The sequence below is a fragment of the Physcomitrium patens genome, chromosome 21, assembly GCF_059467195.1.
Source record: "Physcomitrium patens ecotype Gransden chromosome 21, ASM5946719v1, whole genome shotgun sequence".
NCBI classification, from domain to species: domain Eukaryota; kingdom Viridiplantae; phylum Streptophyta; class Bryopsida; order Funariales; family Funariaceae; genus Physcomitrium; species Physcomitrium patens.
This window is the reverse complement of record NC_143430.1, coordinates 9,739,310-9,752,136: the sequence shown is the minus strand read 5'-3', so window position 1 is coordinate 9,752,136 and position 12,827 is coordinate 9,739,310. Positions and strand designations below refer to the sequence as shown.

The following is a 12,827-nucleotide window of genomic DNA, read 5'->3' as shown; positions in this document are numbered from 1 at the left end:
TTTTTCCTAAGATACATAATATTCTATTAATGATTTCTACACTATTTAACCTTCATGTAATTGAATTATATGAAAAATATTAGAAAAATTAAAAATCAGGTTCTAATAATTTTTGTGATTTTATTAATAAAATTTAAAAATTTGAACACTGATCATGTATTTTAATATGTGAATATTAAAATTGGATTTATAAATTTCATAGTTTTCTTGAGGTATAATGCATATATAGATAAGATAGAATTGGTGTCTGTCTATAATGGCAAAGCTAATTTTACAATCAAATCTATTATAATTATAATCTATATGTTATACATAATATATAATGTATTTTACATATATTATACATAATACATAATATAACATAACATACGATTTTATTAGATTATGACGAAGCTAATCAACCCCGATTATATAGGGGGTTTGTAGGGGACTAATTAGGGTAATCCTTGACCCTAATTAACTGGTCATCAAGACAAAATATGGGTGGGGTTGTGTGGTGCCTGAGGTGCTCCAGGGAATGATCCGGGGGGACATACTGGCCTGCATACAAATAAGAATCTTCATGTGTCAAGTGTAGATGAAAGGAGCGGTAAAAGATTCCTTGTGTGTTGAAGTTTTGTTACTGGTTTTTGATAAAATAAGTCGAGAATACGTATTTATAGCAACAAAGCAATGCTCCCTTGAAACTTGGTTCTCCACTGATTACTTCTGCCCATTCTGAATGGAATCGCGACGTGAAAACGTAAGACAGGCAAAGCTGCTTCCTTACCCGCCATTGGAACCCACATATACCCAGTGCTCTGGTCCAGGGTATCAACCACAATGCCCTTGGAGGTTTTAGGGTTTGTAGCTTATGTTGCTTCGCAATGCATAGTTTTTTTGCGCCTCTGCCGCGAATATCTTTCTCTCTGTGCTCTAGCTCCTCGCTTCACATTAATCAATCGTAGCGTCACGAGTTAGAGGTGGCTGCAGGAAAATACGATGCCAGGAGCTCAAGCCCCGCAGCAGATCTTCACTATCGAGCAGTTGGTTGCTCTGAACCCCTACAATCCCGACATCCTTCCGGATTTGGAGAGCTACGTTGAAGAGCAGGTGAGTGCGCCACTTCCTTAGAAGCGAAAGCTTACATTCCTGATGTTCGATTTCGTATCAGTTTTGTGTTTGGTTCTGTGAGAATGGACTCGCGCAATTAAGCTGCAGAGATGACCTATACGGTTAAGGATTCATGCTGTGCTGGTTTTTTGGATCCTGTCCATGGTCTTGTTTCGTGTTGGATCAGGTCCTCAAAAGCGGTTGCACAACATCTTCGGGGAATTATCTGGAGCCTTTCTCTCACTTCATTTTGCGCTTCTTGAGTCTATTATGTAAGAGTCAATGATTCTTAATTGGTTAACCTAATAGTTGCTGAATTTTTGTTCTCTGTCGGTACTGTAGGTTGCGACTCAGACGTACAGCTTGGATTGCAACTTATGTCTTCTCCGCCTTTACCAGGTCTTGCCCCATTTTCTTTGGACCCGTTTCCATATTGCATCACAATCTTGTTTATTTTTCCCTTCTCAATTGGAGATCTGTTGTGACGTTGGAGTCTTTCTCCCATTACAATCCATCATTTAATTGTGTCTTCTTCCGAGGCTTCATGACGTCGAAGTTGAACCTAGTTTCAATATTTTCCGGATATATTATGCACATTTTACACGCGAGTTTTCTTGTGGCGGAAATATCAAGGCACTCTTAGTAGTTGATGTACTTGGAGTTGATTTCGAGGATACTACAGCAAGTAGTGAATCCTGACTATTGACGGTTTGCTTCTGTTGGTTGCAGTTCTACCCAGCTCGCATGAATGTTCACCTTATCATTAAAGTGCTTGTGAAGGTAACTTTCAAAAGTGGATCAACATAATTTTTTTGAGTTTATAAGTTTATAAGTTGGAACTACGCTTTACCTGCCTGATGTCTAGGTCGTTGTGAAGCGCTAGTAACATGTGAGTCTTTTGCGGATGTGCTTGAGGTTATCTCGATTAATCTCTTTAAGATTTAGCGAGCTGGTTGCTAAGTCATTTCTTGTTCATACTGTATTTTATTTGTGTGACGAATTGTTGCTGTTGTTAATTCTCACTAACGTGGTGAATTTTGTTCTGCAGGCATTGATGGCACTACCTGCCACAGACTTTAATTTGTGCATGTTCCTGATCCCAGAAAGACTTGTATCCTACTTAACCATGTCTCTACGCATGTTGAATTGGTTTCGATAAGTACAAATACTTTTGCTAGTGTTTATGTCAATGGTTTGAGACAACAAAACTTTCTGGCCACTTCAATACCTTATTTCTCTACTCTTGGTTCTGTTTTTAAATGCTTTTAGTAATCGCCGGGAAAAGAAAAGTCTTCCTGATGTATCGGCGCAATTATTATTTTGATCTCTATCTTGTTGCTTCTTGACTGCTAACTCCTCAGCAAATGGAGGAGACCTTTTTGAATCTTGCTACTTTGGCTCACTTTCTAGAGGTTCGGTTTCAAACATGATTTTTTTGAGCATGTGTTTGCATTCGGTGGCAGGGGGCATACCGTTTATTTGTTCATTTTGATTGAACTTTCTGTAGTGGTCTATTCTGAGCATTAATCCACAAACTTCACTTTTTTTCACATTCATTCTCAAAGACTGGAATTTAATGTAAGTGCTCCAATCAGCTCTACGGTAGCAGTGAGAATTCCGCTGGTAGGTTTAATCGTAAGCGATTGAGGGACTCGTTTCTAGACATTCTTCAAGGTTATCATTGTTAAATATTGATTTAGTAAAGTCGATGGTGCAGACATCTCGTTTTCGAGAATTCTGGGACGAGGCCAACAGAAACAGGGATATTCTTGAAGTTGTCCCCGGTAAGTTTGTGTGTAATGCATTACCTCCCTCTGTGGTTGTTGAATCGTAGCGCCTACTTTATTCTTTGGATACTGTGTAGGTTGCTTGGACGGTGATTTACTGTATACATGATTCAACATACTCCGCCTTGATGGGGTTTAACCCTGTTCTGGGGATTGCAGGATTTGAGCAAGCCCTTCAGGGATACGCTATCCATGTGCTCTCAATCACTTATCAGCGTTTGCCTCGATCAATTTTGGCTGAGGTGGGTTCTTATAGTGCTTGCACCATGACTTGTCGTATCTTGGTAATGTCGCATTTATGAGCACAGGTAAGAATAGCTTGAATTGCGTTGTAAGAGTGCTAATTATTTGTCCACAAATTTGCAGGCTATCAATATGGAAGGACTTTCCTTGGATAAATTTTTGGAGCATCAAGTAAACAATAATGGCTGGGCACTTGAGAAAGGTGGCAAGGTAAGTATATTGATATAATCGGTTATGATGCAGTTGCACACCATAATCAGGGAAGGTTTGTGCATGTTTTGAGAGGAGAAAAAAAACATCCAATCCCACAACAGATTTTCCACCTGGAAATATCAATAATCGTTTTTTACTTAGTTGTTGTATCTAAGTTTACTCTTGCTTTTGCTTGCAGGTGGTCGTTTTGCCCTTGAACGAGGACAACCAGCCAGTACTGAGACGGAACACTGCTGATAGCATACCATTGGAACATGTTGCAAGGATCCTCCCTGTGTTAGTTTGAAAGGGTTCATGAGGAGTGCAACATTGAGGGAAACAACATGAAGAAATCTGTTTTATCCGGAAGGTCGGCGTAGGTTCTTTCAGAAGAGGTGCTTCACACTCTGTAGTCGAATGCAAAGATTACTGTAATAGAATTTGGGACAGCAGAGGTTAGTGGGTGTGTGCTTGTTTGTGGTCTGTTGGCAATCGTCCTAAACAGGCATTTTGTAATTGGATATTAGTAAACTGCTGGTAATTTATTCATTTCGTATGAAGCGAGAGCTGCAATCGATTACTTTTTTCTCCAGTCCATGTCGTATTTTTAAAAAAGTACGTTACGTTATGTATTCCAGGGCCCCTTTTTTTTATGTAAGGATTTGTTTTGTAAGTTCTCTTTTACTTCTCATTATTTAAATGAAAAGCGACAAAGGAATGCAATCGTGGTCATTTCACAATGCCTTCAATTCTCTTTCAGCGTGACCTCAACAGGCGGTTCTAATTCATTTGGAGGATTGTTGAGAGGGTGTCCAGTGAGGAAGAACCTAGAATGGAGAGAATAGCTTTGACACTATGTAAATAAATTAAAATGACCTCAATCTTCACGATTGTAATATTTGTGACGGTGCGGCAGAGTCTGGTATACAACGCTCTGGATAATTCTCACCCTCATTCGTAGTATCTAGAAGTCTAGTTCGGTATCCGTGAATCTACGGATAAGTCTCAGGATTTGTTTGTCTGCGTCACATCAACAGCAGAGGAGTTATTCGCATGGTTAAAAATCATCAAAATGTAAGTCTTCATTCCTCAGCAGTATCTTGTCAATCGAAACAACCGATAACGCACAAGAGCCGCACTCGAAGCGAATGAAAGTGAAGCTGAAAGTTCGGAAGGAGGGCGTTTATGGGGCAACCCCTAATCAAGCTCTCGTTTAGTTAGCTTTCGGTAGACGATCTCACGGGGGAGGAGAAAAATTGCGCGTGTGGTGGCGAATCTCAATCAATAGGCTGCCCTTGTTGCGGGATATGGGCGTATGCTCTGCCCACGAAGAGTTCGCAGGATAATGAGCTGATGTTGCATGACACAGAGGCTAACCAGTGCAATCACATGGTGGTGGACATATGTTGGACGTGGAAGGAAAGATTTGATGTGCTTGTTTAAGGAGATTGCTACCAGTTTTAGGGAGATTAGTTGTCTGGTTCCTCGCATGCAGGTTTCAACGAACTTCGTGCTGCTGTTTGATCCTCAGACCTTGAGAACTACTCATGTGGATGTTGTGCAATACTGTGAATGTCGGAGACGAAGCCTTAAGACCCAGTTCTTCCAGAACCAGCCCTTGTGAACTACTAGAGTTCTGAGAGTTGTGCATGAAAACTTGGATGCCCATGACGTGAAAACTGAAGGAATTGGAGATCGATCCCTGTGCTCCAAAGCAAGACCAACACAAAGCGGCTGGTGAACAATTATAATTCTTTTGAAAGTTATGTCCACTGTGAAATTTCTTTTTTGTTTTTGTCGTACAAACAGGAGGTTAAAAAGAAGTTAATCGTAGCTTCTATTGGAAACCATTAGGGAACTGCAGGTGGGTCGATCAAAGCCACATTTTATGTGGTATGTGGAGAAGCTCTTGAACCGGTTAGGTGAATTTATTAACTATTATCATCATACTTCACAAAACAATACAATTGTTTAGTTGGGTTTTCATGGAGGAGATTTTCATGAAACGGTTTGGTAGTTCAAGTGAGATTTTCATCAACAATAAGATGTAGGAATCAGGTTTTTTCAACTTAAGGATTTTCTATTAAAATAGGTTTTAAGTGCTACATAACTAGAAGTATTGTAGGAAACAAAAAGCTTTATTTCACTAACTTCTTGTTTGAAACCCTTCAAAGTGCCATATAATATTATCTTTTGTTGAAGAACAAGCATAGTACTTTTTAGTTTTTTTCAAGATATTTGTAAAATTATTTAATTTATTTTATGTCTCTTCTTGACTATGGACATTAAAAATTTCTTTTTGTTTCTTTTTTAAAAGGGTTTTATAGATTAAGACTTGTAGATGAATTTTATCCAATGGATTATAATTTGTGGAGTTCAATCTACACAATTCCTCGTTGCTTGCTTGCTATCTTAGGGCAATATGGAGGCAATAAATAGAGGTTCCATCTCTACTTAAATAGATACATTTCTATTGTAGGGCATTAATATGTGCCATAGAGGCTTAGACTTTGAGTTAGAAGATATAATTAAAAGTATAATGTTTTGGATTTTTTTCTAAACATCTATATTTATTCCCATCTATTGATTTTTAAATATATTTTTTAGACATTGAAATCTTTTATTTGACTATGTATTATTCCATAGATCATATTCATTAAGATTCTTATCTTTGGCTATCTACCCTCTTATAGGCATCACTCATTAGCATTGAGTTGCCAACTTATGCATGTTAGAAATTTATATATTTGTCAAAATCTTTAGATTACATTTTTAGATTGATATCAGATTTAATTTTTTTATTTTTCTTAGTTTCTCAATCTTAGAAACATTTTTACATAGCTAACAACAATCACCTCACAAGTTTTTTCTAAGACCACATAAAAAAACAAGTTTGACTAATAAATTTCTGAGCCAAATAAGTTTTGCTACAATTAAACCAATCAACATTTAATAACCCCAAAAAGACATACTCATTCAATTTTTTTTGTGAAGCATCATTATCCACAAGGAAAATAAAATAAGTAGGATCTAATCTACATTTTTAATTAAATTGATTGATTATTGTATATGATACTATAATAAATAATTTAATTTGCAAAAGTCATGTCACTTTTGGTTTAAGTATTATAAATAATAAAATATTTGTGGATAAAATATATCTTTGTGATGTGATTTATTAAGAGGCTAAATAAATATACATGTATTTGAATGTTAAATTTGTAATTGTAAAACTTCACTATATAAAAAATATAGAGAATGATATATACTTATTTTTTTTGCAGTATTAAACTATACTTAATAAAAATTCATAAAAATAAATTATAAAAAATATGTATTTTGTATTATTTTTAAAAAATCTAATTAAATATTTAAAAAAAACTTTATTTTTTATGATTATTTAAGTATATGCAGATTAATTCTATACTTTATTTATGTTTATCAAAATTTATATTTATTTTTTCTAATACGTATTATATATAATCATAATTTTTCTAAATTCAATTATACTACTATATATGTATTAAATTTATTCTTTAAAATTCTTAAACTTCAAAAATCTCAATAAAAATTTAATATGTAAAAAATTTTAAATTTTAAATTACTTCAATTTATCTTTATTAGAATTTTTAATTATTATTTTATACTTTTTTTATTATATATATATATATATATATATATATAGATGTGTACTTTTAAAAAACTAGATTTAGAATAAAAACTAAAACAAATCTACTACGTATCTTAATATATAATAATTATTGGTTTATAAATAGAAATATTTGATCATTTATAGAAAATATGACTAATTTAGAAAAAATAATTTGTATAAATATTAATTAGATTATATGTTAATTTTTTATTTAGAATCAAAATTAGTAAATATTAATTTATACAAATATACAAAAGAAAATGTGTAATTGAAGTTGATTATTATATAATATATCAAGAGTTATTTATAAATTTGTAAGTTATTTTTGTTAGATTTTGCAAATATAAATGAAGAGATTGAAGATATAAAAGAATTAAACAGAGTTTTGAAATTTAAATGCAATATTCCATTTCTCCAAGAATTAGTAATGTAGTAAAATAATATAAGAAATATTGGATCTTAGAAGTTACATTGGATTACTAATAGATTTAGAATGTTATAGAATTTTGGAATTATTTTTTATTTAGGTGTAAAATATAAAATAGTTTATTAAAGTATTAGGAATTTTAAAAAATTTAATTTAGGATATGTCTAAGAAGAAGAGAAATTCGATAAAGATATATGTTTGCTTATAAGTTTTATCTTTAGTTAGTTATAGGATAACTTATAAGAAGAATAGAGTGATCTAAGATAATGGGCTGTATGGTAGTGACATTATTAAAAGTGATTTAATTTTCAATAAGTTAGTATTATTGTAGAGTCTTAGATATGAATAAAAATTTATCAATAGTCTTAAGAAAACTAACTAATCTATGTAATATTTAACCTTCTAAATATAATTAAGAAAAAAAAACATTAATTTTATAAATAAATTATATATATTCATTGATATATTGAGATTATTGAACAAATCCTAGAAGTGTGATTAGCATCATTGTAGTATCGTCTTTAAAAGATAGTTATTTTTTCATGTTAAAAAGTATACATTTTTAAAATTTATAAGTATTTTTTTTGTAATTTTATCAATGTTTTAAGCTTCTATTATCACATATAGATTGTTTCATATGCAATAATAGATTTGTAAACTAAAAACATCAATATCTTAATACTATTGGAGTGATTTAGATAGAATTGCAATAATAACTTATTCACATTTATAATTTTTATCTTTAATAATATCTTGATTTAAAATAAAATAAAATCGTTAGGTATACTATCATAGATTTTAAAAAAAAAACAAAACAATACAAAACAAAATTATGTATCTATATGGCTAAAGAGTATTATATCTTATATTATTATCTTGTGAATTTAAATTATGTTTTGATAAAGCATAATTAATGATGCTCCTTAAAGTATAAAATCCTAAAAGAAAATGATTTACAAATTAAATCGTAATTTTTTGTAATCATATGAATCATTTGTCACATCCTTTTTGTACTTAATTATAAGCAATTTGAATTACAATCTACTTTTTTTTAATTAATAAGAGTAATTTTTCTGTATGAAAACACAAATATGATTGATTGTTATTAGTGTTGAGAATGTTTAGAAAGACACAAGAGTAATAGCAAGTCATACACACATACAAGAGTAGTAGTAAGTCATACACACACAAGAGTAGTAGTAAGTCATACACACACAAGAGTAGTAGTAAGTCATACACACACAAGAGTAGTAGTAAGTCATACACACACAAGAGTAGTAGTAAGTCATACACACAAGAGGGTTTCTAAGGAGAAAGAGCTTCACACACACAAATCTATTGATCTAGTTGTGTCTCGTATACAAGAAGAAAAAAGAGGAGAGGATAAACAATATTTCTCCACTAGACTCTAAATACTATAGCTATAGTAATTATTGTAGTCTACAGTAAATATTATGGAGAGCGCCAGCTACATTTAATGATCTCAATACTCCTCCTTGCTCATCATAATATTTACATAATATAAAATTTGTATAGAATTATGATCTATACTTTTCTGTGATCTTGCAAGATCAAGAATTGTTGCCTCATTAAAACCTTATCTAGGAAAACCTTATTTTATTTAAGGATAAAACCATAGATGAAGAAAAAAGAGTACAACATCATTTTCTTTAATTATTTAAAGAGCTCATTAACTTTCTTATTCAAGAAAAGCAAGTCGTCGCATACCAATGCCATAAATAAGTTGACGATGGTTGCTTAATGGGAGAGCTTTGGTAAAGAGATCAACAAGGTTATTTGTAGATTCAATTTTCTTAATTATAAGTGCTTGATCAGTAATCAAGTCATCAGTATAACTAAAATACTTTGGATCAATATATTTTGTTCTGTCGCCTTTAATGAAACCAACTTGCATCTGTGCAATGTAAGCACTATTATCTTCATGCAAGATAGTTAGAGAATCATCATATAAAAATCCACAGGTTGTTTGAATGAATTTATCAATTAATCACAACCAAATACATTCTCGAGATGCTTCATGTAAGGCAATAATTTTTGCATGGTTGGATGAAGTTGCAGTTATTGTTTGTTTCACTGATTTCCATGATATTGCAGCTCCATGTCTTAAAAATACATATCTTGTTTGAGATTTAGTTGTTGCGATATCAGATTTATATCCTACATCACAATATCCAATCAATTTTGGATCTGCAGATTTTGTGTAATATAATCCTAAGTCTTCAGTACCTTTTAAATAATGTAATAAATATTTGATGCCATTCCAATGTCGTAGTGTTAGATGTACACTATGTCTTGCAAGAACACTAATTGCAAATGCAATATCTGGTCTTGTAGATGTAGCTAAATACAAAAGTCCTCCAACCGCTACAAGGTATGGATATTGGTCTCCCAATATTTCCTCCTCCTCTTCGCATGGACGGTATGGATCATGACCATCACGACCACGTCCAACCATTGGTGTGGACAATGGATAAGCATCAATCATATTAAATCTTTGCAAAATTCGTCTAATATACGTTAGTTGGTAGAGAAAAATGCTACCATCTGTAAGATGCATAATCTGAAGACCAATGCAGAAAGTTATTTTTCGTAGCATTTTCATCTCAAATTCACATATAACTAGGTTTGTAGCTGTAATACATGCAGATGTAGTGTCCACTAGGTTAAGATCATCAACATATACAGCGATGATCACAAAACCAATTTTATCTCGTTTGATAAACAAACAAGGGATTACTGGATCACTTATAAAATTATTTGCAATTAAATAATCTCGAAGACGTTGATACCACATTCATCTGGATTGTTTTAAACCATACAAAGCCTTACATAATTAAATACCATGATATTTTTCTAGAGCGGGTTGATTAAGAGTTCTTTTTTCTAAGTCAGGTGGAACTTTCATATAAATATTTGCATCAAGAGAACCATATAGATATGCAGTAACTACATCCATCAGTTGCATTTCAAGGGTGGCATGAACTGTCATTCCAATAATACATCAAAATGTAATTGAATCCATGATTGGAGAATATGTGGTTTCATAATCAATGCCAAATCGTTGAATAAATCCTTGAACAATAAGACGAGCTTTATAGCGGGTTATTTGGCCTTGAGCATCTGGCTTGCATATTAATACCATTTTATATCCCACAGGGCGAGATGTAAGAGTGTCTACAATTGGACCAAAGACTTTCCTCTTATGCAAAGAGGCATACTCCTCCTCAATAGTAGTTTTTTATTTTGACCAATCTGAGCGACACATCGCCTCTTTGATGGTTTGAGGTTCAAGATCGTCTTTCTTGCAAGAAAGGGCTTTTATAATCATATATACAAATGATTCATCTATCGTAATAGATGGTCTGTCCCAAATATCATCTGTAACACAATACAGAATAGATAATTCTTTACTCAACTTGTTCTTATTCCTTCGAATTCTAAGATTGTTTTTCATAAGAATTAAAGGTACATTATGCATGGATATATCATCATGAATTAGTAGTCTTGCAAGATGAGTGGCAATTTCTTGAGAAATAATATCAAGATTAGTTAATTTTATAGCTTTCTTCTTACGTGGTTGCTTATCTGGTCCACGAGTTCTTTTAGTTGTTGTTGTTATAACTTGAGGTATTGTAGTCAATGGCATTGCAATCTGAGCACGTGCATTCTGAGCCTCATTAATAGGAACTCTTGTAATTCTAGGTGCATTATTGAAGCCATCAGGTGTTTCATCCGCGATCCGTTTTAAATGTAAAATCTTAGCAACTTTAGTTTCTGCCAAAGATGTCCTAGGATCGGTATTCATTGTAAACATTTTTGGTGCTTCAAATATGAATACTTTATTTCTTTGTTGATTGGATACTCTTCCTTGAAGAGATGGAAATATATTTTCTTCAAAATGGCAATTTTGTAAATGTGCACGTAATAATATGCCAATTGATGGATCAACAATACGAATAATGCTTGGTGAATCAAAACCAACATATATGCCTTCTTGTTGATGAGCTCCAATAGTATGCCATTGAGGTTCTGGTATTGGAATCCAAGTACGGCAACCAAATACTCGTAAGTGAGATACATTTGGAACACGACCCAAAATGAGCTCATGTTGTGAAACAATTTCAAGAGAAGAAGGGCGGAGGCATATTAATGTTGCAACATGTAAAATTGCATGATCCCACATAGATGCAGGTAGATTTGCATGAAGGAAGAGTGGCCGGGTAATGAGTTATACACGCTTTATAAATAATTCTACAAGTCCATTTTGAGCATCTTCATATGGAACACAATATGTCAACTCAATTCCTGTTGCAGTACAATAGTCTTCAAAAGACTTTGATGCAAATTCTTTTGCATTATCCATACGCAATGTTTTTATAGGATAATCAGGAAAATATGCCCGAAAGCGAATAAGCATAGATATAAGATTGGCAAACACCATGTTTCGAGTTGATAATAATGAAACATGTGATTGTTTACCTGATGCATGAACATGGACCAGAAAATAACGAAATGGTCCTGGTATTGGATTAATAGGACCACAAATATCACCATACAATCTTTCAAGCATTGGTGGTAATTCTTGTGGAAGTTTCCAAATTGAAGGTCGAATAATCATTTTACCTTGCACGCATACACGACATAATTTCATGGAGTCTACATCTGTAGGCTTTAAATTGTACCCAATTATACATGGAATGATCTTTGTAAATAATGTGGATCCTGGATGTCCCAATCGTCCATGCCAGAGAGAAATACGACTCTCTGACATAGATGATACAAAATTAAATATAATAGGAGGCCGAATCACAATTTGGTATAAACCATTTTCTGTAGCAAAAGCTTTTTTAACAACTTTATGGTTCTTCACAAGAATCAAAACCTCTTTTCTATTTAAAGTGGCGGTCGAGAGGTGATAACCATTAATACGCACATCTTGGTAGCTGATCAGACTCCGAGGTGCTGAGGGTGCAAACATCGCATGTTTACATTTTATGATGGAACCCGCAGGTAATTTTACCATCGTTGTGCCCTCTTGGAAACAAAACGCATTTGCTCCAGCTATGGTCATCATATTTTTAGTTTGCCAAGTTGAAGATTTTTCAATAAAAAATCATCTATCTCGCAAGATAATATGTGTTGTTGCAGAATCAATGAACGCATCATTTGATTCATCATTAGAGGTTCTATCATTCATATAAGCCTCTAAGTCATCAACACTAATTGAATCCATGGACGCATCCATGGTATGAACTTCACGAGCCTCAGCTCGCAATTTCTTATTTTCTTGGAATATTTTAATAAAATATTCTGAAATACGGCACGTATGTGCTAAATGTCCAATCATTCCACACTTATGGTAAGAACGCATCTTTGATTTTTTTTTTTTTACTATAATTAATAGTAGAACGTT

The 12,827-nt window shown here is 33.1% G+C and overlaps 1 protein-coding gene across 2 annotated transcripts; it reads left to right on the top strand.

Annotated features, from left to right (window-relative positions):
• Positions 1–883: 883 nt before the first annotated feature.
• On the top strand, positions 884–3,863 carry LOC112273867 (eukaryotic translation initiation factor 3 subunit K). Of its 2 annotated transcripts, none has more exons than XM_024502883.3 (9): positions 884–1,092; positions 1,435–1,491; positions 1,822–1,872; positions 2,141–2,203; positions 2,454–2,504; positions 2,810–2,876; positions 3,039–3,121; positions 3,246–3,332; positions 3,514–3,863. In XM_024502883.3, exons 1-9 carry the CDS (start codon positions 982–984, stop codon positions 3,619–3,621), a joined length of 678 nt encoding a protein of 225 aa, XP_024358651.1. In that variant the 5' UTR covers positions 884–981; the 3' UTR covers positions 3,622–3,863. The 2 variants fall into 2 exon arrangements, with proteins under 2 accessions (XP_024358651.1, XP_090101628.1); XM_090245502.1 differs by lacking the exon at positions 884–1,092 and adding an exon at positions 1,133–1,214.
• Positions 3,864–12,827: the final 8,964 nt, after the last annotated feature.

Excerpts from the sequence above, each read along its gene's own strand:
- LOC112273867 (XM_024502883.3), top strand. The coding sequence starts at position 982 with ATGCCAGGAGCTCAAGCCCCGCAGCAGATCTTCACTATCGAGCAGTTG. Across the intron at positions 1,492-1,821 it reads GTCTTCTCCGCCTTTACCAG|TTCTACCCAGCTCGCATGAA; the intron begins GTCTTGCCCCAT and ends TGTTGGTTGCAG. Across the intron at positions 2,505-2,809 it reads CTTTGGCTCACTTTCTAGAG|ACATCTCGTTTTCGAGAATT; the intron begins GTTCGGTTTCAA and ends TCGATGGTGCAG.